This window comes from Alligator mississippiensis, chromosome 9 (genome assembly GCF_030867095.1).
Source record: "Alligator mississippiensis isolate rAllMis1 chromosome 9, rAllMis1, whole genome shotgun sequence".
NCBI lineage: Eukaryota > Metazoa > Chordata > Crocodylia > Alligatoridae > Alligator > Alligator mississippiensis.
Window position 1 is genome coordinate 42697882 of NC_081832.1, and position 25889 is coordinate 42723770.

Sequence of the window (25889 nt, forward strand, 5' to 3'; positions counted from 1 at the left end):
TCCTCCCCCCTCCCCCCACTACAAGGTGGCTGGGGAAACCCCAAAACAGACCTCCCTCTCCTGCCTTCTCCCCCTTCCATCCTGAGTTAACACAGGAACTGGGAGAGGGGGGGCAGAAGTAGGGGAAGAGGCTGCAGAGATGCAGCCTCTGTCCCTGGATTAGCTCCGAATTGGAGCTCGATCTCCCTCCCACGCTCTCAACCATGGACAATAAGTTGAATATGAGCCAGCATTGTGCCCTTGTTGCCAAGAAGGCTATTGGCATACTGGGCTGCATTGGTAGGTGTCTCGCCAGTAGGTCAGGGAAATTATTCCCCTCTATTCAGCACTGGTGAGGCCACATCTGGAGTACTGTGTTCAGTTTTGCGCCACCCCCCCCCCACATAGAAAAGATGTGGATAAATTGGAGAGAGTCCAGCAGAGGGCAACAAAAATGGTGAGGGACTGGGGGACGTGATTTATGAGCAAGGATTGAGGTCACTAGGCTTATTTAGTCTAGAGAAGAGGAGACTAAGAGGTGACTTAATAGCAGCCTTCAAATACCTTGAGGGGGCTGGGGGGTGTTGAAAGAGGATGGAGCTAAATTATTCTCAATGATGGCAGATGACAGAACAAGGAGCAATGGTCTCAAGTTGCAGCAAGGGAAGTTTAAGTTAGATATTAGGAAGAATTTCCTCACTAGAAGGGTAATAAAACTGGAACAGGTTACCCAGAGAGGTGTTGGAGTCTCCATCCTTGGAGGTTTTCAAGACCCGGCTATACAAAGCTTTGGCTGGAATGATCTAGTTGGGTCTAGTGCTGCCTTGAGCAGGGGGTTGGACTAGATGACCTCCTGATGTCCCTTCAAACCCTAATTTTCTATGTTTCTATAACCCAACAACTAACATCTGTTGGGTGGGGAGGATCAGTTTATCTCATGGCATTTTCTGTGAAATGCCATGAGTTAGACCCAGGAGCTGCACTTCTGTCTGTGCCCTAAGGCTGATGGTTGGGGATGGCTGGCCATGCACCAAGCCACGGAACATCTCTCAAGGTCTGGCATGGATGGGCCATTGCTTGGGACTCTTCTAACTAGGCTGGACAAAGCCTGGGGTGTGGACAAAAGGAAGAGTCCTGCTTTTGCCCCCTGGTTCTCACTGAGAAGTGATGTTGAGGGGTGTCCTTTTTCCTCTCTCCCTGCTTTAGTTGAGTGACTGATCTCTTGTATGTTCCTTTGAGGCTGACGAGGAAGATGCCCACATCTGGGAATGCCAGGTCCGCTACGTGACCTTCATCGGGGTTGGGAAGGATGCCCACACCTTTGCTCTCATTGTAGATTTGGGGCAGCAGCATTTCCAGTGTACGGCTTTCTGGTGTGAGCCAGATGCTGGCACCATCTCCGAGGCCGTGCAAGCTGCATGCATGGTGAGTGTGCCCTCTCCTGACTTGCTGAGAAGCATCTATGTGCAAGGACCTCCATGGTGGTGAAAGGTTCTGGACTGAAAGGCCTAGTAACCACCTTCTATTACCTCAGAGCTGGGATAGCTGCAAGGCAACTTCCCCCAACCCCTTCAGTCTTCTTGGGACTGCTGTCAAAGTTGTCTGCAGTTTAATCAAGCCTTGGCCTTCTGGCTGCTTACCTTCCAGTCCATGCCCACTCTGTCCTGCCCTTGCAATCTAACAGGACTTCTGCCCCCACAACTGTCCACCTTGCTGTGGGAATTCAAGCAGCTTCTATGTCCTGTTATCCATTACAGTCTATGGTAGTGGCTGTTCTTGGTGTCCAGCACACAGGCCCTGCCAGTGTGTCTCCAGCAGGGTGCTTGGAACAGGGAAGCTCCTTTAGGGCAGACACACTGGTTCTTCCTCCCTGTCTGGGGCCAGGAGACCATCACACCTGAGCCTTGGGGCCAGATGTTGCCTTTTGAAAGCGTTTCCCTTTCAGAACCTTGAGGGAGCTCATCATTAGAAAGCTGCTTCCATGGCAAGGTGAGAGGGGGGAGTTTAGGAGATGAACAGCCTGCTATGTTGCTCTTCTCAGACACTGGGGCATGGGATGGACCTAAAGGCTTTAGGACCCAGCCAGAACTGGGTCATCCAAGGGTGCTGGTGCACTTCCCTGATGAGACTGTGGCCATAGGTAGGGGGTGTAGCTTGACTTGAAAAGGGGAGGGACTTAGTCTGGGTGGCTTTAGTTTGGAGCAGCTGCCGAGAGGTTTTTCATAGATTCTGAAAGGTATTTAGTAGAGGTGCACCAATACATTGGTCCGATATTGGATTGGACACCGATATAAAGACAATTGTCTGTATCGGAAGTCAGCCTAATATGGATTATAATTTGGCCGATAAATGGCTTGTGCATGTGTGCAGCTGCAGCGCAGCATGTAGGCAGCGAGGAGCATAGCCTGACAGCTTGGAGAGCTAGGTGCAGCTGGTAAGTCCATTGTGGTGGAAGGGAAGGGGGGGGGAGGGGGAAGAGAAGGGGCATGACGGGGCAGATCAAGGCCCCAGCGGTGAGGGAGTGAGTGGGGCTGGGGCAGGGCAAGGTGCACCAGATGGAGCTGTGGCTCATCCAGAGGGCATGGGGAGGGAGGGGGGCAGGTCTCACCACTGCGCCTGCCACTTGTCCAGGAGAGCATGGGGGCAGGGGGGGCATGTGTCCCCAGATCTGCATGGGGCAGGGACAGGTTGGGGCTGGGGCTGCACGGGGCTCTTCCCGGTGGGGGCTAGGCCAGGCTGTGCTCAGGGCAAGTGGTGGTGATGGGAGGGGGGCCTGGGGTAGCTACAGCAAATTTTGAAGTGGCTGCAGCCTCCCCCACCCCCATAACCTCCTCCCAGAGCCACCACTACCCGCCCCAAGTGCAGCCCAGCTTAGGCCCCTGCCAGGAAGAGCCTGGTACAGTGCTGGCCCTAGCCCCAGCCTGCAGCAGCAGCCTCCCCGCCCCACACAGAATTAGTGGGCAGCCCCCTGTTCTCTCCTGGGCTGGGTGCAGCGGTGGGAGCCACCCCCTACCCCCTCCCCACATCTCCCAGATGAGCTGCTTACAGCTCCGTCCTATGCCCCACCCTGCCCCGGCTGGGCAGTGCCTGCCCCAGCCCCAGCCCTTGCCCCAACCCCACTCCCTCTCACACCACAGGGGCCTTGATCTGCACCCCCACTCCCCTTCCCTTCTTCCTCCCCTTCCACCACAACAGACTTACCAGCTGGACACTGCTCTTCAAGCCACCAGGCTGGTATCAGAAATTGGATTGATATTGGCCCCAAAAATCTCTATTGGTGCACCCCTAGTATTTAGATGTCTGATTCCCATTGATTTCAATGATACTCAATTTGGTTTTAGTGGGAATAAAATACTGATGACTAGTGAAGAACTAGATCATTGTCTTTAAAAGCTCAGTGCTCTACTGATTTATCACAAATCCTGGTCTCCCACCAGAACTACTGGAGGTCTCTGCTTCTCCTTGTGTTTCCATTGGAACTCCTGGCCTTTCCCAGGAGCTCTGAGTATTCCCATCACCACACTGTGGGGAATGCACTTGAGGGTTAGGAAAAAGGCCAGTCCCTGGAAAAACATTCTAAACAGAGCGGAATATCAAAATATCTAAGAGGAGAGGCAAGACCTGTGCTAGAGCACAGTCTGACTGGGTGACTCCAAGTTGGGGGGATGAAAATGGGAGAGGGTCTCGGAAGAGTTAGGTTTAGAGGTCAGATTGGAAGGGAGAGTCTGGAAGCTGCCTTCCTCTTGCTATTTCCCAGTAAGAGCTCCAGCCCAACTATGCATAGGATGTGGGAAGTTCAGAAGAAATTTGAATACATGGGTGTGTGAGGTCTACTGGTGCAAATTAGGAAGAAGAGTAAGGTGGGACTCCTGGGTTTCATTCCCAGCTTTGGGAGGAAGTAGAGTTTTGCAGCTAGTGGAGGTGGGTGGGACTGTGAATCAGGACTTCTGGGTTCTCTCTGAGTTGGGGGAACTACCTGCAACCTGTGCCATGGTGTGTGCAGTGATTACACATGAAGTGGTGGCAACAGGACACTTTTTCTTGCCAGGGCTTCCCAGGTGCTGGAAGGGCCACCGCCTCTTTGTAAAGCAGGGTGGGCAATTCTCTGAGCCCTTGCTTTGTTTACATCACAGGTGCAGTACCAGAAGTGTTTGGTGGCCTCCACCTCACGGATGAGGCCAAAGGGCGCCTCACGCTCCATGCTGAAAATGAAGAGGACAGCATCTGTTGACTCCCCAGGGTGCCCATTTTCTGCCACAGGCCATGTCCTGCAGAAAAGTGGCAGTGGCACCAGTACTCGCAAAAGAGGGGTCCTCTCTTTTTTGGAAGTGTTCCGGCAGAAGCATTCTATGCTACACACCCCGTAGACTGCAAGCTGTGGGCTGGGGAGGGTCGGTGTGGGGGGTGGGGGGTGGTAGAGACCAAGGCAGCAGCAAGGAGTCTGCTTGACTGGCCTGTGTAAATAGCATACTCAGATCTGTTGGCTCTTTCACTGTAGCAAAGACCCAACAGGCCCAAATGACAAGTCTATGGCCTGCAGGGAGAGTTCCAGCTGGTTATGGATGTCCTAAGCAGAACCCTAGAGTCCCTTGCTATGTAGATGATCCCATGAGGAGCGGGGACACTGTGGGGGCACTCTGGGGAGTCGCAATAATGCAGCACATGTACGTTTTCAAGTAGGGAATGTTTCCTAATATCTGAAGCAGCAAATTTGACAGTCAAGCCCAATGCCAGCTGAGTTCTGCCCTCACAACCCAACTTGAGATTGGAGGTAGATGAGGTAGCTTGGGGGGCAGATACCCCAGTCACCTCTGCTGCCTCTTGGGTTTCACTTCTGAACAGGAGCTCATCTTGGTTGTTAGCTCAAGGTTTCCTGTCTGCCAGAGAATGAGTGCTTAGCCTATGAACTCTACCTGCAGGGCCAAATAATGGGATTCAACTATGTAGGCCTAGATCAATGTTTCTCAATGTTTTAGGCTCAAGGCACCTCCTCCTTAGGCTCAAGACACCTCCAGAAATTTCCAGTTCTTAATTTTCACTCATTTTTACTACAGAAAAAAAATAGACCACTTATTTTGTTGCAAAGAACTCAGAAAGACCACAGCAGGTCAGAATGTTTTTGACACTGTGGATTCCTATTTGCTATCTCGGGATTTAACTTGTGAATCATGTTTGCACACTTAACAGTGCTAACATTGTGTGACACCCTTGAAAGTCTCTCAAGGCCACAGCACCCTGGTTGAGAATCACTGCCTTAGATCTATGTCAGTGGTTTTCAACCTTTTTTCATTTGTGGACCCCTAAAAAAATTTGAATGGAGATGCAGACTCCCTTGAATTATAAGTGTGGGTATTCACATGCTTCTGATTGATCATAGTCATCTTTTGAGGACACCTCTTAGATACAGTCTGTGGACCCCTGGCTGAAAACCACTACAGACCACAGGCTGAAAACCACTGTTCTAAGTGAAATTCAGAGCAGCCTGAACATTGACACCACCACGGAGGAAAGATGCTTCCTGTGGGCTGCTTGAGTTGCTGGCTTTGGAAACAAGGAAAATCCTTTCCCTGGCAACTGAGTAAGCACCCTGTACATCATGCCCTGAAAAACGGCTGGATGTGGTGCCATCCCACTTCACTCAGTAACTAGCCAGTTAATGAGGAACTGGGTGCATCAGGGAGCCCGTAACATTTACAGCATGTAAAATGTTTTCATTCTAAACAAAATTTGTGTTTCTTTTCCTTTCTACAATGTCCAAGCCAACAGCCCTCCTGCTCTGAGGTTAACATGCCTGGATGACTGATGAGAGCACTGCTTAGTGAGCCCTAGCAACCTCCAGTAGCCAACTGATGCACACAGCTCTGGTGCCTATGGATGACCTGACCCTAATAGACCAGCGTGCATGGCACTGGCATCAATAACTAAGCTGACAGTTACACTGGCATGCAGAGCCCAGCACTCAGGCCTAGCCCCACAACACCAAGCCAGGGCTTGGCTCAGCAAGGTAGTGTTAGTCAGGAAAAGAAAAGCATTTACAATGTCTGAATATAAAGCTCTGGCATGGTCTCATTGCCCTTCAGTGGACAGTCCTGTGTTAACTCTCAGTGTGGCTTGAGGTGTGCCCCGCAGCACAACTAGTGTTGCCAAGTTGTAGGAATGGAGCAGAACAGATGTCCATCCAGCTGCCATGAGCCCAGCTTGGCAGCCACATGAATCACCTGCTGTGTGCTATGAGGGATTGTTCTCTTGATCAGTTTAGACATCACCCCAATCTGTCAACATTGCCCAGTTTATTAATCCCCTCCAGTCAGTGCCCCTGTGGGGAGCCCCCTGGTATGACAGACTGACGTCTACCTCAATAACACTTTATATCTGATCATTTGTGCAAATAAAACACTACCATGCAGAAAACTGGATCCTGCCCTGTCTTTATGTTGCTCCCTGTTGGCTAAGCATGCAGCCAAAGCAGGGTGACTGATACAGGGGGCAGGAGAAGGGAAGGAACCTTTTGCTTCACAAACAAAGGAACTGCAATGCTGGCTCAGGCACGTGTCCAGCAGTGGCTGTTTTAGAGGACAGTGCATGAATGATCACATCCAGGTTCATCTACTTTCTCGCAGGGATAAGGTTGAGCTCCAAACCTACCACATCCTGGTCCCTGAATCAATCCTTTCTTGGATGCTGTCTGCAATTGACCTTATGTCTATGAGACCTCCATGTGCACACTTATGGGAAATCCTATAGGGGAAGGCCTGACCACCCCGAACTCAATGACAAATAGCCCACTGATTGCAAGGACAGACTTGCACCCATAGCTTCCAAATTAAACATTTATTTGTTCCATTTCTAATATGGTGTTCCCAGACTCCAGCATGCTGCAATCTCCCAGCTAAACAGAGCCAGCACTTGAAGGAGCCCCATCAAAGAACACTCAGGCTTGTAGAATAGGTCAGATGTGAGAGAAGCTATTGAGGGAAAGCGTACAATCTGGAAGCAGGCTCTGTGTGAGAGTTACAGGAGAAGGCAGAGCACAATGGAAAGAATGTGGAGATCACCTGTGATCAGGAAGGGAAAATTTTGCAGTGGAAAGATTAGAGAAAAAGCAGAACTTAGTAAGACCTGGTAAAGAAAAGCAGGTTGAGGGGGTGGCGGAGGGCAGAAAGAAGAGTCACCCAGGTCTGCAGACTACATGAGGCTTGGGTGGAGAGAATGAAGAAACGGTTGGTGTGTGCTCAAAGGACTGATGGAGACAGGGCTGGTTGGAAGCAATGGGACCATCTTTTAATCCAACCCCTGCATAGTTCCAGGACTGATTGACCTAAAGCATTCCATAGAGATATCTATCATTCCTCATCTTAAAAAACACAGCTGCAAAAGTGGCGCAGCTGTACAAGCATTTGGGCTGATCCAGTGTGTGCTTGAATTTGGAAAAAAATGTTCATAGTTGATCAAGCTTCCTTTTGCAGTTGACCTTGAATCAGTTTTTTGTCACCCTCATGCAGCAGATTTGCTCAGAGGCAGGTCACACATGCCTGCCTAAAAAAAAAAGACTGGAGCAGCGGAGGAGAACAGTGCCAGAGTAGAATTTATCTGGGATATTAACATTGCAAGAGTAAAATGATCAAAAATATTTGTTATTCACAGTGATATGAGCATTTATTAAGGACAAAAATGCCTTAGTGCTGAGCTTGTTGGTGAGCTATGCATGACAGCCTTTTCTCAAAGAAAATCATTTTGAAGCTCCAACAGGACAACTCCATTTTCCAGATCTGGCAGCACTTCTGAGGGCTGGGAGGTTGTTAGTGGGGTGTAGCAGGGGACTCCTACACCCGCTGCTAGAAGGAAGAAAAGAGCAGTGTTACAGAAGGCAGGTTAGGGAATGCAGCCTGGAGAAAGATGAGCTGCTGGATTCCGCACAGCTAATGAGGGGTTTGACAGCCCTTTTGCTGGTTTAGATAATTGGCAGCATTTGGGTCTTGTTTTTCCAGGGAGTCCAAATTAGGTGACCAAAAGGAAGAGGAATCAAGGGCCATATAAACCTGAGCCTGGGGCAGAAGGCTTAGTCCAGTCCAGATCCCCATGAGTATAGGAATTCTGCAGCGAGCTGTATACAGAGATACACTATATTTTGCTTCTGATTTGGGTTTGTGGCTAGTGTGAGCTTTGGGGTGGTTTGAAAGGGGGGAGGAGGCCACAGGTGGGCTGCCTGGTATGCACTATGTGTTATGAGGGGCTAAAGCCCAGGTAGACCCAAAAAAAGATCTGGGACCTGGTGGGTTGTGAGGGGCCTGGGGAAGGGGGCTAAAGTCTGGAGGAGGAGGAAGCACAGATGAGAGCAAAACAGGCACAGGAGGCTGAAGCTGGGACAGAGCCAGGGGCCCAGCAGGAGCAAGAGGGGTGAAAGTCTGGGAGAGGCTGAAGTTCAGACCAGAGCAAGACAAGGCCAGCAGCTGAGACCACAATGAGAAGGCAAGAAGAGAGACCTGGTTCTGCTCAGGCCAGGGTGTGAGGATGGGGCAGGCTGGCAGCCTGACAATGAGCAAGGCACCAAAGGCCGAGCTCTGGTTCTCTGTGGGCAGCCTCTTAGAACACCCATTAATGGGACATAGTGGTGTGGCAGGCAAGAGGGCAAGGCCCCACTGGGGAGCTGTCTGGGAAGGCATGGTGCCACTTCTTCCCATGATGTGATGAGCCCATTACAGCAGGAAGCAGACATTCATCATCACCTGGGCTGTGGATCCTGTGGCAGCCAGCAGACGCCTGGGAGAGGAGGAGGCAGAGCTGAGGTGAACAATGCAGGGTGGGAAACCATATCTGGAATATATGGGGAGGAGGGGCTGCAGTGCTGCCCTTGAGGTACCAGACAGATTTTGAATCAGTGCCTCCATGGAGATGAACCTGAAGTTGGTTTCTTATTGCCAATTCCTTATGCCTGGTTCCTGATTCCTTTTTCAAAGATACAGCACTTCTAATAGTCTTTAATTGTGTAAGGATTAGGAACAAAGTTTGGCGCTTGGGCTAAGGCCTGCAGTGGCAGCCTGCCCTCACCCCATGCACAGATCTGGGGGGCACATGCCCCCCCATGCATGCCTGGGAGTGCATGCTGCGGCAGGAGCCACTCCTTCCCCCATCCCCACACCCCCACAAATGAGCTATTTGTGGCTCATTCCCATGTCCCGCTCTGACTGGGCAACTCCTTTGCTTTGGCACCTGGGGTGGTCACCCCGCTTGCCCGTGCGCCCCCCCCCCCCCCTTTCCACCCCCTTGCTACAGCACTGAGTGTTGGTAATAAATTACACAAGCTAAAGAGTTAGGTTTTAATCAAAAATGCATATTTACTAATAAAAATGTAAAACAACACCATGTATCAAATACATAGCCCTGAAAAAAGACCTGAGATTAGGCTGGAATTATGGGAATCCCTTTTGGATCATTTCAAAACATGTCTACACCACCAGGGGATTCTTCTGACTGAATAAGTTTGAGCAGTGTGCTGCCCCATCCAAAGCTTGGTTTTTGAGTGCCAGTCAGCCCACCAATGGACACCCCCCCCCCCCCCCCCAGGCCTGTGTGCAATGTATATAACACTAAATAAGGAACTGTGTTTGGACTAGATTATGCGTGAAAATCTTTTTCTGGTCACCCTAAAACGCAAGAATCTGCCACCAGGAGAATCTTCCAAAGAGGTCTGGCCAAACTCCAGCCTGACCTGAAGCTGGTTTGTGCGTGCCAGGCTACCAACTCACAGGCCCCCAGCCCTTAATAAGGCGCTGGGCTGGGGGTGTGATTACGGGTGGAAATCCTTTTTGGGTCACCCCAAAACACTCTCCCCAGAAAGTTTGGGCAGAGTCTAGCCTGACCCCAAGCTTGGTTTGAGTGCTAGGCTGCCAACTCATGGGCTCCCAGGGCCTGAATAAGGAGTTTGGTTTAGACTGTGATTATAGGTGAAAATTCTTTTCAGATCACCCCAAAGTACACATCCCTGACATTGGGGGACTTTCCTGAAGAAGCCTGGTTAGCATCCTGCCTGACCCAAAGCTTGGTTTGTTAGTATTAGGCTGCCAACTCAGGACCCCAGTCCTGAATAAGGAGCTGGGTTTCATCTGGGATTGCAGGTGGAAAAACACATCTCTGGCATTGGAGGACTTTAGCCAAGAAGTCTGGGAAGAGTCCAGCCTGACCTGAAGCTTGGCCTCTGTGCGCCAGGCTGCCAACTCACAGGCTCCCAGCCCTGATTAAGGAGCTTGGTTTCAGCTGTGATTATGGGTAGAAATTAGAGGTGCACTGATACATGGATCACTTATCAGATCAGCACCGATACAAGGAAAATTGACAATATCAGCCAATTGGCTTTTTTTGGCTGATGTTGTTGATAATGTCGCTGATAAATGCCCTGTGCTTGTGCAGCCAGAGCTCAGCTTTCAGGCAACCAGGAGCGCAGCCTGGCAGCATGGAGATCAGCCAGGTCCAGCTGGTAATTCTGGGAGTGGGGCTGGGGCTGGGGCAGGGCAGGCGCTGCACAGCTGGGGCGAGGTGAAGGAGGGAGCTGCGGGAAGGGGGGGGGGTAGCTCCCACTGTTGCACGCACCCTGCAAGGGCATGGGAGGTGCGTACCGCCAGATCTGCATGCAAGGCGAGGGCGAGCTGGGGCCGGGGGCGGTGCTGGGCTCTTCCCAACAGGGGGCTGGCCTGGGGCTGCACTTGGTGTGGGCAGCAGTGGCACTGGGAGGGGGTCTATGGTGAATTTTGGGGTGGCTGCAGCCCCCCCTGTAGCCCCTCCCAGCACTGCTGCTGCCCACCCAGCCTCCTGCCAGGAAGAGCTCGGCACTGGCCCCAACCCGCAGCTGCAGCCCGCCCTCGCTCTGCATGCACATCTGGGGGCACACGAAAATGCGGGAGCACACCTCCCTGTGTGCGTGTAGTGGCAGGAGCCACACCCCGCCCCCCCCCGCCACTCCTCCCAGATGTGCCACTTGTGGCTCCGTGCTCCGCCCCGCCCCAGCTGTGCAGCACCTGCCCCAGCCTCACTCCCTCCCTCACTGTGGGGCCTCGATCTACCTTTCTTCCTCGTTCCTTCCCGCACAACAGACTTACCAGCCAGACCCTGCTCTCCAAGGTGTCCGGCTACATATCAGCAATTGGATCAGTAACAGCCGATATGGCTCATTAAAAATCAGCCATTGGTATCTGCCCAAAACCTCTGGTGCACCCCTAGTAGAAATCCTCTTTGGTCATCCCAAAAGATGTCTCTGGCATTGGGGGACTCTCCTGAAGAAGTCTGGTCAGAGTCTTGCCTGGCCCAAAGCTTGGTTTCTGCATGCCAGGCTGCCCGCTTACAGGCCCTCTGACCTGTGTGCTCTATACAGAACATGGAGCAAGATTTGGACCGGGATTATGGGTGCAAATCCTCTTTGGGTCACCCCATGGCACACCTTCCTGCCATTAGGGGACTCTCCTGAAGAAGTCTGAGAAGAGTCCAGCCTGAATTGAAGCTTGGTTTGTGAGTGCCAACCTGACAATGGACAGGCCCCATGCCAATGTGCTCTGTACCTAGCCCCAAATATAGAGCCAAATTTGGGCTGGGATTATCAGGTAAAATCCTCTCCTGGTCATGCCAGCGCACACGTCAGCCCCACGTGCAGACTCGCCTGAAGAATTCTGGGATGCCCCTGCCCGGCCCAAAGCTCCGTTTTTGCGTGCCGGCCTCAACTGATGCTCCCCCGAGCTGCGTACTAGTTACACAGCACCCAGTGATAAGATTTGGGGCTGAGGTCTTCAGTAAAAATCCCTTTTGGGTCACCCCAAACCAGGTCTGCCACCAGAGGATTGCTGAGGAAGTCTGGGCAGGGCCCGGCCTAACCCAAAGACATGTCTGATACCACGCAGTGCCGGATTCGGAGCCCGAAAATACTTTTGCCCCATAATCCCAGCCGAGTCTCAGGTCATTTTTCAAGGCTCGATGCATGGTTTTATTTGACATTTTTGTTAGTAAACATATACGTGTGATGAAACCCCAACCCTCAGCCTGTGCAATTCATCACCGACAGCCCGTGCGCGCCGATTAGCTTTGAAAAAGGAACCTTCAGCCCCAGGCCACGTGGGGGCGCGCCTGGGCCGCCGCGACCGCTCCGCACCGGCCCTCGGGCGCCACCGCTGCCCATCGCCCCGCCCCGCCCCGCCCCGCCCCGCCCCTGCAGCAGCGCCCCAAGCCCGGGCCCAGCCCAGCCCAGCCCGGCCCGGCGCCAGGCGCTCAGCCGCCCCGCACTGCCCCCGATCTGGGGGCGTAGCCAGGCCAAGCGGGGCAGTCCGGAAGCGGAAGGGAAGGGGCCTGATGGTAGGCGGAGACCGGAAGTGTGGTGTCGCTATGGCGGAGCTCTACGTGAAGCCGGGTGAGGGGCGTTGGGGCTAGGGGCGGGCTGGGGTCTGCTGTGTTCCCCCCGTGACCGCGGTGTCTCGTGTCCCGCAGGGAACGCGGCGCGTGGCTGGAACGACCCTCCGCAGCTCTCGTACGCGCTGCAGGCCCGGGGCGGCCGCCGGGGCCCGCTCACCCGCAGGGCGCATGCGCCGCCGCCCGCCGCCGCCCCAGGTCAGTCCCCGGGATGGGTGACGCCTGGCGCCGACCGGGCAGGTGTCGACGGCGCAGGCGGGTGCCCCCCGAGCGGGCAGGCAGCCCGCACCCCCCGGGGGGCTCTGATGTCTGCTGCTCTGTTCTTGCTCCAGCTCCGGAGGACGCCGCTCCCCCGGCCTCGAGTCCAAAGCCCGTGGGGCCCCCGCCGCTGGGGCCGGCGAGCCCGGCGCTGCGGGAGGGTGCCGTGAGCCGAGTCACCAGCGGAGCTGCGGAGGAGCACGACGGCAGCAGTCCGAGTGCGGAGGACGTGATGGCCCCTCTAATGGAGGCTCTGGGCACCTGCCGGGCCTGTGTGCGGGTGAGGGTGGCTGGCCAGGGCCGCCTTCCACACGTGGGGATGTTATCATAGCAGCTGCCCGCTGTGCCTGCCGCTCACGCCAGGGTTTGGCTGGAGGGGGCCTTTGTGTTGCACGGCGGGCCCCCGAGCACGAGCCCCAGTGTGAAGGGAGTGCCAGGGCCTCCCTCAGATGCGGGGTGTGAGGGTGCGGTTAGTGCCTGTCCATGGCTCTGAGCCCCAGTCCCCATGGGTGCTCCCCAAGTTCCCCCCCATCCTGCGGTGGAGCAGGGGGTGCAGACTCTAAGAGGCTCCTGCTTGCTTTTTGCATGGGGATACCTTAGCCTGGGCAAGGGGCATGGGCTGGCAGCAGTGAGGGGGATGGTGCGTGGAGCTTTTTAGTAGAGATCCTATCTGTGCTCTCACAGAAACAGGTTTGTGATGACATCAGCAGACGCCTTGCTGTGCTTCAGGACATGTGGGCCCAGGGGAAGCTGTCTGCCCCTGTGAAGAAGAGAATGGCCATCCTGGTGCAAGGTGAGCCTGGGGACCATGACCTTTAGTGATGGGGCCACAGCTTGAATCTAAGGAGGGATGAGGCCACTGCTGCCTTTTGCATACTGCTTCCCAGGCTCCCCACCTTTGCACGTGCTCCCTCATCGCTTAAGTCATTGGTGACACGTAGGGGGTGCATGTGCACCCCAAGATCAGCTGTGCACTCCCTGGAAGCACCAGCCACTAAACTGGAAGTGACACTGGAAGACCCCTCCCCCCCAGCTCTGGAGGCACCAGTCACCCATGGCTGAGGTGCTGTCCTGCTGCCCCTCATCTTGCATCTCAGTCAGTTGCTGTTATTCCCATCTCCACCCCTGTCCATTCAGAGGTGGCAGGCAGCTATGTCCCTCACCTGATTTGCACCCCTGTAGTTCTGTGCATGTGACTTCCACTAGGCCCAGCCATGTTGTGGGGACTGGGGGGAAAGCATTGTTCCCTGCTGGGGGATGGATCCTTTCTTGCAGCCAGGAGGCTTGGGGTGCGCACTGGCACTCTCCTTTTATTTTAGAGCTACAGAAGAAGAACTGGGACTCCGCAGATGAAATCCATCGCTCGCTTATGGTGGACCATGTCAATGAAGTCAGTCAGTGGATGGTGGGAGTTAAACGCTTAATTGCCGAGACAAGGGACTTGCTCCCTGGAGTTGTGGCTGCAGATACTGAAGAAATTGCTGGAGCTCAGCCAAGTGGAGAAGCTTAGTGAGATGGGCAAAGCCATGGGGACTTGAGCTGCACCTGGGCAAACTACACTCTGAGGTATTGGGAACATTATACAGCACTAGTGGAAGAAGGATGGGACTCCTCCATCTCCCTCTGCTGCTCCAAGGACCTGATCCAAGACATATTCTCCAAGGGGAGCTTTTTAATTACCAGTTCATCTTGTGACAATGTGCTGCACACTATTTAATAATAGTAATAAAAAATATCATTCCTCTATGTCTAAGCCTCTGAGCTAACTCAGAGCCCAGTGCTGAGGGAGCCCCTGCAGTCAGTAGGTTCCATGGTACAAGACGAGGGAGCACTGCAGGGCCTTGAGGGTAACCGGCATTACAGAAGCTTCACAAATAGCAGAAGCACTATAGCCCTGCATGGGACACCTGACCAAGGCACAGATGTTTGCTGAGTCTAATGTGCCCCAGGACCTGACAGTAGGTGTGGCTAGAAAAGGAGGAATGAGCTGGCCACTCCTGATGCCTGCTGCAGTTCAATGGAGCAATCGGACACAAGCAGCAAGTGGGGGTGAAAGTCTGGCCCTGATCTTCCTAGGAGAGCAGGGCTGAGACAAAGCTGACCTCTCCCTTGCAAAATCAAGCACCACTGGGCACAGGCAAGGCCAAGCCCTGGGATTGCAGGGCTCATGGGTGGTTCCTGGGGTTTGCAACATATCAGACCTTTCAGCAGTCCCCAAGGCCCCCACAGGCTGAAATGCTGCTCCCAGCTTGTGGACCAATCATTTTGCTGTAGCTCTTTAAAAAGCCACTCTGCTGCCCTCATATTTTGGCCCTGGAAAGGATAGGAGCTTCACCTGCCCATCTCCACTTGGAGAAAGTTCTGTCAGCCCCAAAGAGATCCTTGGGAAGCAGAGAGTGGAGCCTGTCTGTGGTTTCCTAATAGCTCACATGTCTGGGCAAAGCTAAAAATAAGCTGAGTCCTGAAGTCCTCCACATTCCAAACGGCCTTAAGCCACAAAAAGGACGTCCCAGGCCTCAGAGCTGCTTGGACTACACCAACCCAACAGGGTGCTCCTTGTTGCAGTGATGGGGGTGGGGGGAGGTCTTCCTGCTGTGGGTCATTGAATGCGAAGATCTACAATATCCCACCCTCCCCTAGAGCTGCCACAGGGCCCAGCAGTACCTGGACGTTCACCCATTTTTGATCTGATTCCATAAGGCAGCAGTTCCAGGACAAAAGAGGAGTCCAGGGGAGCAGTGAGCGCTTCCTGTGCCCTGAGCAAAGGCAGACATGGGCAACAGAGTTGGACACGAGGCACAGAAGATACTCTGAGCAGGAGGCTTTTCAGATTCTTTATTGAAGAGCCCCACAGTGAGTCTGGGAGAACTCATGCTTAACAGTCAGCAGGGCAGGAGCCAAAACCAGCCCCCCTGGGCAGCAGAGCCCAGGCCTCCAGTTCCATAAAGAGATCCAGGACAAAAATCAATTGCAGAAAGGCAGTATTAAAAACTCAAGCCAGGCATGCAGCTGGCACCACCACCAAAGCCTCACTCTCTTCTGCTGCCCCAGGGCTGAGAGACAGGGCAAGGGGCTGGGAGTTCCCTCACATCGGCCAGTAGAGCATGCTGGCAGGGAGCTCAGATGTCCATCTTAAACTGCTCTTCCTCTGTGGGAGGGGAGACAAGGGCTGGTTAGCATAAGGCTGGGCCTGCGTACTCAGTACTCCCACCTTGAAGGGGATGAAGTCAGCCAAGGAGGCAGATGGAAGGGTTGGGCTCCCTGTGGTGAATGCTGGGGTGCCTGTGGAAGGAGCCCCCTGCTGGTCCCTAACCCCTCCCCCTGCCTCTCAGCAATGGCTGAGGTGCTGGTATTGGGCTGACTGCTAGCCCAGGCTCTGTGCTGATGTGGCTTCCAGCACGGTGCTCACTCCAGAGCAGCCCCTACAGAAGGCACGTGGAGGGAGTCTCAGCTTGTGTCCAGTGGCACAGAAAGTCTCCTTTAGTCCAGACCACACTTGCTGCAGTCACAACAGAACAGAAGGGGCGTTTTGACAGGAAGCAATGAGCAGAAGAGGGGGGGAGGGGTTAGGCTCTGGCTAGGCCAACCCAGGGCAGGAGTTAATGCAATTTTCTATGATCTTCCAGGCACAACCACCCTATGCAGACTGGTCCCAATGGTGGTGGGGGAGCTGCAGCCTGGTGCACTGATTCCTGCAGAGAAGTTGTTGGTCCCTGCAGCTCAGTGGGATTTGCCCCATAGACTCAAACCTCTGCTCAGGCTAGACCACCCAAAGATGTTACCTTACAGCCAGGCCCCTCAGGAAAGGAAGGGCCAGGGCAGGGTGCTGTGTATGCAGCTCCTACCTGGACTCTCTTCCTCCAGCTCATTTTGCTCTTTCAGGTCCTCGAGCTTGGAGAGTGCTGTATGGGTAGGAGTGGTGACACCAGGGATCTGTGGGAGGCAGCAGGGTGGAGTCTTAGCGATGGGGGAGTTTTTACACTCCAGCAGGAACTTGCGGTCATAGATGATCCTGGTACCTGCCAAAGCCAAGCAAAGCATCACCCCAAGGGCCCAAGGTACTCACCCTCTTCAAAACAGCCCACAGCTTGGGGGAATCGCAGCCCCTGCCCACATCACAGGGGCCTGGGCAGTTCCACAAACCTGCTGCCAGGAAGGGTGGGGGTAGCCTGAAAGGCTTTCTCAAATACTGAAGATGCACAATAGCAGGCAAGGGCCTATTGCCTTCCTAGTCTGGTGCAAAAGTAGCAGCTGAGCAGGGCATGGGCTGGGGAAGTACCCTGGTCATTCTGACCTGCTTACCTGGATCCCAAGAGAGATGTTGAAGCCTGGGCTACAGCAGAGGTGCCCATTCTCTAGCATGAGGGTGCTACACTTACATGCTTTGTGGCACACACCACAGAGACTTATTGGCACCTTCAGCTGTTGCATTAGTGGGAAGCTCCATGCCTTTGGCAAGCTGCGGGGAGCAGCCCCTGCTCCTGGAAATGACCCTGACCTGCAGCCCAGCATGAGTTCATCACTCACCTCCTAGCAACGCTTTCCACCTGCCCAAGGCTGACCTGCCCCTTGCAGCTAGGGGGAACCTCTGCTACACTGCAGTGCCGGTACCTGGCAGGGAGCTCTGGGAGAAGGGTGGAGACCTGGTGTTGCTGCTAAAGCCCTTTTCCTGTCTGGAGCAGAGATGAAAGCTCAGCCTCGTGCCAACTTCTCCTGGGCTTCCTGTTCACCAACCCTTCCCCTCCCTCTGGGGTGCCACAGCAGGGACCCCTGGGCACTCAGGGCCTCTTGCTAACTCATGTTTGTTTGCTCCCACAGTTGCTCCACCTCTGCTTCCTGCACACATGCCCCTCTGACCTGCTCATCCCTTTCCTTCTTTCCACTTTGCTAATCCTCTCAGCACAAATCTGCCCTTTGCTGCCATTACATTCGTCATCCTCTGATGTGTCCCACCCTGGGGCTGTCCTGGCTAGTGAGACTGAGCTCCCAGGCAGGCACCAGTTACTGCAGTTTATGTAGGGGGGTCTGGGTTGGCCCCTTCAATGCTGCCCAGATCAGTACAGTTGTGCAGTGTGTGTTAAACTTAGGTTGAGCTGCTAGGAGCATTAATTCAGCATTTAAATATACCTTTCAGTGCAAACACAGGAATTGCTGCACCCATATCTGAAATACAACTGTTGCTGGGGCAGCTCTCAGCAGATGCATAACAGCTCATAATGCTCTGGGAACTGGGAGGCAGAAGGGGCATGGCCAGGCTGCCCTTCTCATTAAGGCCTTCTCTGTCCCAGCTTGCTCCCTCATATTTCCGTTTCAGCTCCCCTGGTAGGGGCGTGGGCACAGGAAGAGGCTACCAGGTAGCAGTGTGCTCATGCTGTCACTGAGTCCTCCCAATTGGAGAATGAGGACACAGCGGTTGAAGTGCCAGGGGTGCCCCAAAGGAGTGGCACTAGGAGCAACCGGCTGGGCTACATGCATGTATCAAGCACCCTGGGATCTGAGTCTACTGTGAAGCACAAGAACCTGGGTCCTCCCTCTCCTCCCACAGCACCATGCTCCCTAGCACCTTGGAGCAGCACCAATCCGGGACCATATGCAGTCTGGCACCACCCGCTGCCAACACCACCTCTTTCCCAGCAAGGCATCCTGCCCAGCTGGGGGCTGCAGAAAGCATGGCCCTTTAGCAGACCAGCCGCAGGCAGTAACTTTGTTCAGGGATCTGCCAGTGTCTTCCCAGGCTGCCTCTGCAAAACTATTTCCAATCAGGCTGCAGAGGCCTTGTGTGTCTGCTACCCTGGGAAGGGGCTGGGGTAGGAGTGTCAGGGAGTCCCCAAGGAGTTTCTCCTCCCAGCTGGTAAATCCTCCTGCAAACATGCCACACTTTACCTACTGAGCACAAGATGCCAGCATCCAGCTTCCTTCCCTCCCTCCCTCCCAAACAGTGGGCATTCTGCTCAGTGCTGTGTAACCCAGACCCCGCTAGCAGCCAGGGCTGAGCTAGCTAGGGAGGGAGGGAGGGAGGGAGGGAGGGAGCCAGGCTGCTTCGGGGGCAAACAGGCAGGAGTGTTTGCTTTCATGTCTGCGGGGAGGCTGCAGCCAGAAGTGTCAGCCCCAGGGCAGCAGAGCCAGTAACAGCTCAGTGCAGAACTGCCTGTGCTTGGGCATGGGCTACACCCTCCTGCCAGAGCAAACACGTTACACAACGGGGCCTGCCCGCGTGCCCGCCCAGCCCCTGCCCTGCCCTGCCCTCGCCCCCCAGATAGGGCTTATCAAGAGGTGCATGACCGGGCAGCGCCCACAGCTGTAGCTGGAAGTTTAACGAAACATGTCCCTGCCCACTGGGTACGGGCAGGGCAGGGCAGCTATCCTTGCCCACGTGGCAGGGGCAGGGACAGCCCAGCGCGGGTCTCCAGACTCCCTCAAAACCGGCGGCCAGGGCCTGAGTACGCAGGGGAGCAGCCTCCTCCCCGAGACCAGGGTCTGGCCCGGGTGACGCCGTGGCCCTGCCGAGACCGGCAGCCTCCGAGGCCGCTCCTAGGAGCTCCCGTTCAGAGGATCCCGAGACCCGTGCGGCCGCACCCGGCCCCAGAGGCGCAGGCGCCACCGCTCCCCCGCGCCAGGCCCGGGCCGCCGCCGCCTCCTGCCTCCGCCCGAAGAGCGAGAAACCGGGCGCGCCCGGGCCCGCGGCTCCGTGCCCCCGCAGCTCCCGCCCCGGGCCTGGCCACAGCCGCACTGCGGGCGGCGCGGCCAACGGGAAAGCCCCGGAGAGCGGCCCGACCCGGCCTTACCCCCCGGGGTGGTAGAGTAGAGCGTCCCGCCGGGGGTGCAGCTGTAGCCGTCCGCGGAGGGCGGGCAGCGGCCGCCGGGGATAGGGCAAGAGCCGGAGTCGGCGGCGCCCGGAGCCGCAGCAGCAACCGCAGCCATGGCCTGAGCAGCGCGGCGCGCCCGGGCTCGCAGCACGTGCGGGGCTGGGGGCGGGGCGGGGCGGGGCTGCGGCCACAGCAGGCGCCGCTCCCAGCAGGGGGCGCTCGCAGACAGCTGCTGGAGACGAAGCTGCAGGCTCGGCCCGGCGGTGCAGGCAGCGGCCGGGTTAATAGGCAGCGCCCGGAGCGGGGAGGACGGGTCCGCCCTGCCGCCAGCCCCGCTTCGCTCACAGCTCCGCGCCTGCAGGGCCCCGCTCAGACCTTCGGGCCGGGCCGTACAAGCCGGAGGGCAAGAGTATGCGGAGACCAGCGCCAAGTAGGCGCAGGGCTGCTGTGGTCGTAGGGCAGCCCCTGTCTAGCACCGCACAGCCCGGGGTTTCCCCCTGCAGGGGCGACTGCCGGCCTGGGCTCGAGACCCCCTCGCAGGGGTTGCCCCAGCTGCACCAACGAGCGCTTTGTAAAAGAACAAGATTTCTTTGAGAGTGGTGCGCACACCTGTGTTTTGGGGAAAGGAGGCTGACAGACTGGAGGGCTGTGGCTGTGAAAGCAGAGGCCTTTGTGGAAGGGCACATAGCTCAGTTCCCGTCCTTGCAGGAAAGCAGCAGGCCCTATTCCCTTGTGATCCCACTGCAAACATGGAATTTAAAAAGCAGAGAAATAAACCAAAAAACAGCATGGCCACTTACTCAGTACTCACTAGCTATGCTCATGGAGACAGGTGGAAAACAGCAGCTCACATGCCCATGAGGCACATGAGATAAATTTAAATACCTGCAACCATTATTCCAGTGCCCATCAGTCCATATGCAGGAAGAAAGAGATTGGCTCAGGGCTCCACAGCACCATTCTGGTTGTGATACAGCAGCTCTGCACTGTGTAGACTCTCCCCCTCCTTCCTCACACCTGCTCACTTTCACTAGCTCTTGTCCTTGCTCTTCTGGAGCTCTCACCAAAGACTCAGTTTCTGGAAGATGCAGCATCCACTGGACAACCTAGGCCCCAGATACTTCCTGTCCTCTGTCACTCAATCACTCCATCTTCCTCAGCTTGACAGTAACTGTTCTCAAGATCTCACCTCAGTCTCTAATGTGGTAGTAGCTCTCCTGCAGTGCTCCCCCCAACCCCTCCCTTTCCCCACCATACACACTGGCAGCCTTTGCCATGGCACTGCTTTGCTGTACAGTGGTAAGTCACTAAAATGAGCAGTTTAGCATTTAATTAGCCATCTTAAATACTAGAAGAAAAACTGAGTATGCCCAAAGGAGTATGTTGGCCTGCCCAAAATGCTTGGATAATGTGTTCACCTAGTATTTTAAAAAAACCTTTAACATTTAAAAAGGTATCTGGGACAAAAGATGCACCATAATGCTGTACCATCTTTGCAAATTCCCACTGAAGTTTTTCTTTTGGTTGTTCTTTCCTCAAGTTTTTCCCAGAGAAACTTCATTGTTGCATTTAAGGAATTCTCAAGAAGGGTACTAAGGTGATAAAGTCTGTTAATATACAGACCTGAGTGCTGAAAGTGGCTTAGTACACTGGACACTGAGTCATGTAGACCTGCTTCATAAGCGGACCATACCTTCAGATGGTGCATCACTACTGAGCAAAAGCAGAATTAAGCATAGTTTTAAAACCAAATTCTCAAGTTACCAACCTGTGGGAATGCTGATATTATCATTAATATGGATAATAAGTGCAGGTTTCAAATAGCATGCAGAGGAAACTACAAAGTCCAGTTCTTCACTGAAGTGACACTATATATTCTTCTCAACAGGTTTAAATTACTGTGTCCCTTTACAACAAATACTAACTTACATATGTTGATGGGGAAAACATTTTGTTTCCTAATACCATTTTGTGTGGGTTTTTTTTAAAAAGAAATCCAGACACCAAGATGCATATTAAATGAAAAATCCCATCATTTATCTAGGAGCCACCCAGTGTTTTCTGTTCTGTTGCCAAGCAGTCATTGGTTGGCAGGATGTCAAGTGAAGCCATATATTCCCAGTGCCAGAACAATATCCAGTATCTTAGTTGATACACCAGTAAAAACCAATGTAACAAAAACCTAGAGATCTGTTAGATGAAATTAAAAATACAAGAAAGATATGATCACTACTCAGGGAAAGAGAAAATAGAGAGGGGGGAGGTATCTGCAAAACAGTTTACAGACAATCTTGCCTCTTCTGCAAAAACTACTCGACTTTGTTCCTCTGTGAGCTGATTAATATAATCAAAGTTTTGAAGTGACAGTGGATACCCTAAGAGACACTGCTAAACATTAGAAGTATCATGGACAACAAAATGTGGCCTCCACCAAAATTCACACGCACAACCTATAAATACTGTTCGCCTTTTTATTGAATATTCAGGTAAATATTTCACATTAATACAGGCTACATAAAGTAGAGCCACTATACGACATGAAATTTACTCAACTTTTCCTTTTTAAGTATGTAAACAATTATACATGTATTTACCACCCTAAAAGGTTGAAATCATGTAATCATCTAGTTCTCTGCTGCATACAAGTAGCATTCAGTAGTGTTTAGCCAAAAGCACTAAATTCATCTGATTTTAAGTTCAAAATGGCTAAACTAACTGGAGAACAGAATCAGTTGTATAGGTAAATCAAATTTGTTCTTATACAATGGGCAATCAAGTTTCCATTTTTACAGCCCACAGAAAAAGAAAAATGCTTTGTTAGGCACATTAAAAAAATCCCCAGGGTTCTTCAAGGTCATAGGTTTCCCGAACAATGCTAAAAAGGATAGACCCTCAAATCAGTTGACGTACTTGAGATGCATGTTTCCAATGTGAGGTGCCCAGGTGCCAGGCCAAATCTACAGCAGGAAGAAAAAGTCAAGAAAAAATTTAGACACAGATACAGTTCCCAACTAAGACTTACTGTGGCCAAATATGTTAAAACTGGGTGTATAAGTTCAGGCTCCTACATAAAAGTGGTCAGATATTGAGGCGTGAGCTTTCCTCAGGTGATGCCAAGGTCTTGTCTGTATGGTATTGTATAAAATAGTCCTATCAATGTGTATTAATACTTCATACTGCTCCTAGTAAAATGTATTACTTTGATGAATGCTTCTGAGAACCAGACCGCTTATTTAAGGAACGCAGGATTGAAAGTTTTGACCTGTATATTGAGCTTTAAAACATAGTGCCCATGTATCTAAACAAGACATTTTAGGAAAAAAAAGTCATGTGAAAAAGTCTCACTTTAAATACAAGTCAGGTTTTAAACAGTTTCATTTATTCACAAAGTACAGAAATATTAGGGAAACATGATGCAAGGTTTCATTTTAAAGACACAGGCAACTTTACCTGCTGAGCATCAGTACATTCTGTTGAATTTTGGACAACCTTGATCATAGGGTTCCAGGCTGGATCTGGAGTATGAAGCCCATTAAACAGAGGGCCTCCTGGGCCATCAGCGAGCTGAGGATGCGAAGGTATTAGAGTGCCTCCATACATGGAAATTGGTAAACCCTAAAAGATCAAAAGGAACAACTGCTGAATAGTCCTCTGGTTATGGGCAATGACATTATGTACCTTATGTTTCTATTATGTAGGACCTTTCAGCACAAGAATGCCAGAGTCCCCTCCAGCAGTTATGGGCAGAGATTAAATTCCATCTACCCCTGAACACTGGGTTAGAAATACAGGAACAATTTTGCATCAACAGTGCAGTGAGGGGAAAAAATACTTCATATTCAACTCCAGGCACAATTCAGTGCAAAACAGAATGTCACTAGCATTTTCCAATGGGATGCACAACAGAGTAAAATGTATTCTCCAAGATGGAGGTACACAGGCAATTCATACCCCCATGCAACATTGAAGAAATGCGAACATCTCTGCACTCTGTGAGAAAAAGGGTAACATTTGCTGGTCTAAGCATCTTGCTTGGAATACTTGAACTCTGACCCACAGAAGTCTTAAATCCCAGAAGTGCTAATTTAATTCTTCATCTTCCTGACTCATCCAAATTAAGCACCATGACTGTATGCACATGCTTCTTTCATATGAATCTAAAGCCAGATGTGTCTGCTCTGCACTGGGGAATGTCAGTTCTCATGTCATGCTGTCACTGGCAAAGTGTTGCCTCCTTATATGCCACATGTCCTTCTATCACACCCAGCCTTGTATAAGCATGGCAAATGTGAGGTGCCATATAAAATATTTTAATAGCCAACTGCAATAGTCTTCGAGTTTAGCCAATATATATATGCTAATGGCTTTCTCTGAAGAAAGTATCCTATATTGAGTCTTGCCTGCCATGACGTTCTGGCAGTTCTCACATGCATTCCCTACATTCCTACACATGGTAGAAGGGAATACAATTCTCAGTACAGTAAAAGCTGTATTAACTGGCATAAGTGGGGAACCTGGCGTGCCAGTTATATAAAAATTCCAGTTACCCGAGGCAGGACGCTTTTTTTTTGGGGGGGGGGGGGGGGGGGGGGGGGGCGGCGGCGGTAGCAGCGGCCACACACGGAGTGGCAACAGTGCAGGGTGGTGGGTGGCAGCTGCCGCGTGCAAGCTTCCCCCCACCCGCATCTGGCCAGTTGGCCAGAAATTCCAGTTAATAGAAATGCTGGTTAACAGAGATTTTACTGTACTTTCCAATTTCCTGTCACTTGCTGCTTATGGGCGGAAAGTATTCTTCCTGCATTAGAACAATCACATGTCAAGTTCAGAGGATTCTGACCAAGTATTTTCTCCAAAAGTTCTTAGAGTCTTCTCACAACATTGGTAGGACTGCACATGGTCCTAGCTATTCTTCAGCTACATGAAATGGATGATGATTTGGATGTACTGCTCTGAGCTACTTTTCAACGTTAAACCACTTCTGTAGTTCTTTGCAACACTGCCACATGTTTTTAAGAAAACCATAGGATAGGTTACATACAGTCTCTTATCTGTAACTTGCACTGGAAGTATTAAACATTAACCAGCTTGAAGAGATGATCAAGTCCCACAATTCAAAAATTTCAGGATCCAACACAGCATGTGAAGAAGAAAAAGTGGAAGGTGTCATTAAGCAAGTTTCCCCATAGACCTGGGGTACTGGTCAGTGTCCAAAAATATTACATTTCAGGTCCATAAAATTCTAGGTGTGAATAATGCCCCTCATGCCTAAAGAGTATTTTAAGGTAGGAGGAGGCCTGAATGACAGAATCCTCTCATCTGATACAAAATAATTATGTCTGAAGAGACCAGTGGCCTGTGAACCTAATCCCAATTTACTTCAGAGAAAGGGCATTAAGATCAAATCCCTTTGCACATTTTTGTACTTTTATAGTCAAACTAGCCATCTGCCAAGGGGCATGTTTGTAAGGGAAATGCAGATAGTTGTAACAAATGCAGTTTCTTTGCAACTTACCTTAGAAAAATCCACAAAACTATTTGGCATAGGTTGGTGGAAAATGTTTGAGGGAGCCACTATTCCAGAATCATCTCTTTCCATTGGCTGATGCTGAGAAAACGTGCCTGGGTCTGATAACTGTTGATGCATTGGATGATTCCCCATTACGGGTTGGGACCAACCAGACAAGCCTTCTAAAAAGAGGAAATTAAAAATGATTATAGCAACATATTCATGTGCACACACGTCAATTGAAAACATTCTGGAATGGAAGTCAGTCAGTTGCAGATACCACTTCCACATATTTTAGACATCTTAAACACAGAATGCTTTTGATCCGTTTCCTATCTTGCAACCTTAGTGACTGGTTACTGACAAGGGAAGCACACGAGCCTACCATCTTCAGTCTCATAAGCCGCTCTCAAAACAGCTGTACACAGCCATAAGACCCAGCTATATATACACAGCCTTTCTTCCCTAACAGGCCTCAAACACCTTTCATGACTATGTCAATGCAAGATGGGAAGGTCCCAAAAGTCACACTTGGGATGTAAACTGTTACTAATGGAAATGCAGAGAACATTCTGAAGGCTGAGGCAGGAGATTATGATGACGATATCTCAGGTGGTGGGGGAGTGAATGCATCTGCTATTCTCTCATCCCCTTATATATGCCAGACAAGTCTAATGCCTGTACTAGTCACCAAAAATGGTATTTCAGATGCCTCCAACAGAGCCAAAACTTTGGGAGTGGTATCATCCATGTACAGCACCACTGTATGAGAACTTTATAAGCTAATTCTCAAAACAGAAAAGCAACAGTGAAACACCAAAATTAAGTAGGAAGCCATTATCTCAGATCTGAAACAAAATTTAGGCCTCACTGCAGGGATCCTGGTTTTCTCCGTTTAAAAATCCTAAATTCTCTAATTAAAATGCACAGGTCCAGAATTCTCTTATTAAAAA

The 25889-nt window shown here is 52.0% G+C and overlaps 4 protein-coding genes across 13 annotated transcripts in view; 2 read left to right on the top strand and 2 right to left on the bottom strand.

Annotated features, from left to right (window-relative positions):
• Positions 1-6393, top strand: part of APBB3 (amyloid beta precursor protein binding family B member 3) — a 29101-nt gene extending 22708 nt beyond the window's left edge. The window contains exons 11-12 of one of the 3 annotated variants that reach the window (XM_019487105.2): positions 1219-1404; positions 4113-6393. In XM_019487105.2, the coding sequence (XP_019342650.1) occupies positions 1219-1404; positions 4113-4346 (420 nt within the window). In that variant the 3' untranslated portion in view covers positions 4347-6393. The remainder of the gene's footprint in view (positions 1-1218; positions 1405-4112) is intronic. The other 2 variants (XM_059733396.1, XM_059733395.1) reach the window with 2 other exon arrangements.
• A 5843-nt stretch (positions 6394-12236) lies between these two features.
• SRA1 (steroid receptor RNA activator 1) lies at positions 12237-14370 on the top strand. The gene is made up of 5 exons (XM_006261786.4): positions 12237-12367; positions 12445-12564; positions 12699-12904; positions 13309-13417; positions 13944-14370. Exons 1-5 carry the CDS (start codon positions 12310-12312, stop codon positions 14132-14134), a joined length of 684 nt encoding a protein of 227 aa, XP_006261848.2. The 5' UTR covers positions 12237-12309; the 3' UTR covers positions 14135-14370.
• A 1074-nt stretch (positions 14371-15444) lies between these two features.
• EIF4EBP3 (eukaryotic translation initiation factor 4E binding protein 3) lies at positions 15445-19588 on the bottom strand. Its single transcript, XM_006261782.4, has 3 exons — positions 19410-19588; positions 16470-16643; positions 15445-15772 (listed from the first exon to the last, which is right to left on the bottom strand). The coding sequence occupies exons 1-3, from the start codon at positions 19543-19545 to the stop codon at positions 15744-15746; spliced, it is 339 nt and encodes a 112-aa protein (XP_006261844.1). The 5' UTR covers positions 19546-19588; the 3' UTR covers positions 15445-15743.
• A 2299-nt stretch (positions 19589-21887) lies between these two features.
• The window catches only part of ANKHD1 (ankyrin repeat and KH domain containing 1), a 175630-nt gene continuing 171628 nt past the window's right edge, over positions 21888-25889 (bottom strand). For all 8 annotated transcript variants that reach the window (XM_059733404.1, XM_059733401.1, XM_059733400.1 and 5 more), the window contains 3 exons: positions 24943-25118; positions 22881-23045; positions 21888-22387 (listed from right to left, as the gene is read on the bottom strand). In XM_059733404.1, the coding sequence (XP_059589387.1) occupies positions 22328-22387; positions 22881-23045; positions 24943-25118 (401 nt within the window). In that variant the 3' untranslated portion in view covers positions 21888-22327. The remainder of the gene's footprint in view (positions 22388-22880; positions 23046-24942; positions 25119-25889) is intronic.

Coding starts and splice junctions, on each gene's coding strand:
- EIF4EBP3 (XM_006261782.4), bottom strand. CDS start 19,545: ATGGCTGCGGTTGCTGCTGCGGCTCCGGGCGCCGCCGACTCCGGCTCT. Junction 16,644..19,409: donor CTACTCTACCACCCCGGGGG/GTAAGGCCGGGT, acceptor TGGCTTTGGCAG/GTACCAGGATCATCTATGAC. Junction 15,773..16,469: donor GCTGGAGGAAGAGAGTCCAG/GTAGGAGCTGCA, acceptor CCCCTCCCACAG/AGGAAGAGCAGTTTAAGATG.
- SRA1 (XM_006261786.4), top strand. CDS start 12,310: ATGGTAGGCGGAGACCGGAAGTGTGGTGTCGCTATGGCGGAGCTCTAC. Junction 12,565..12,698: donor GCCGCCCGCCGCCGCCCCAG/GTCAGTCCCCGG, acceptor TTCTTGCTCCAG/CTCCGGAGGACGCCGCTCCC. Junction 12,905..13,308: donor CCTGCCGGGCCTGTGTGCGG/GTGAGGGTGGCT, acceptor GTGCTCTCACAG/AAACAGGTTTGTGATGACAT.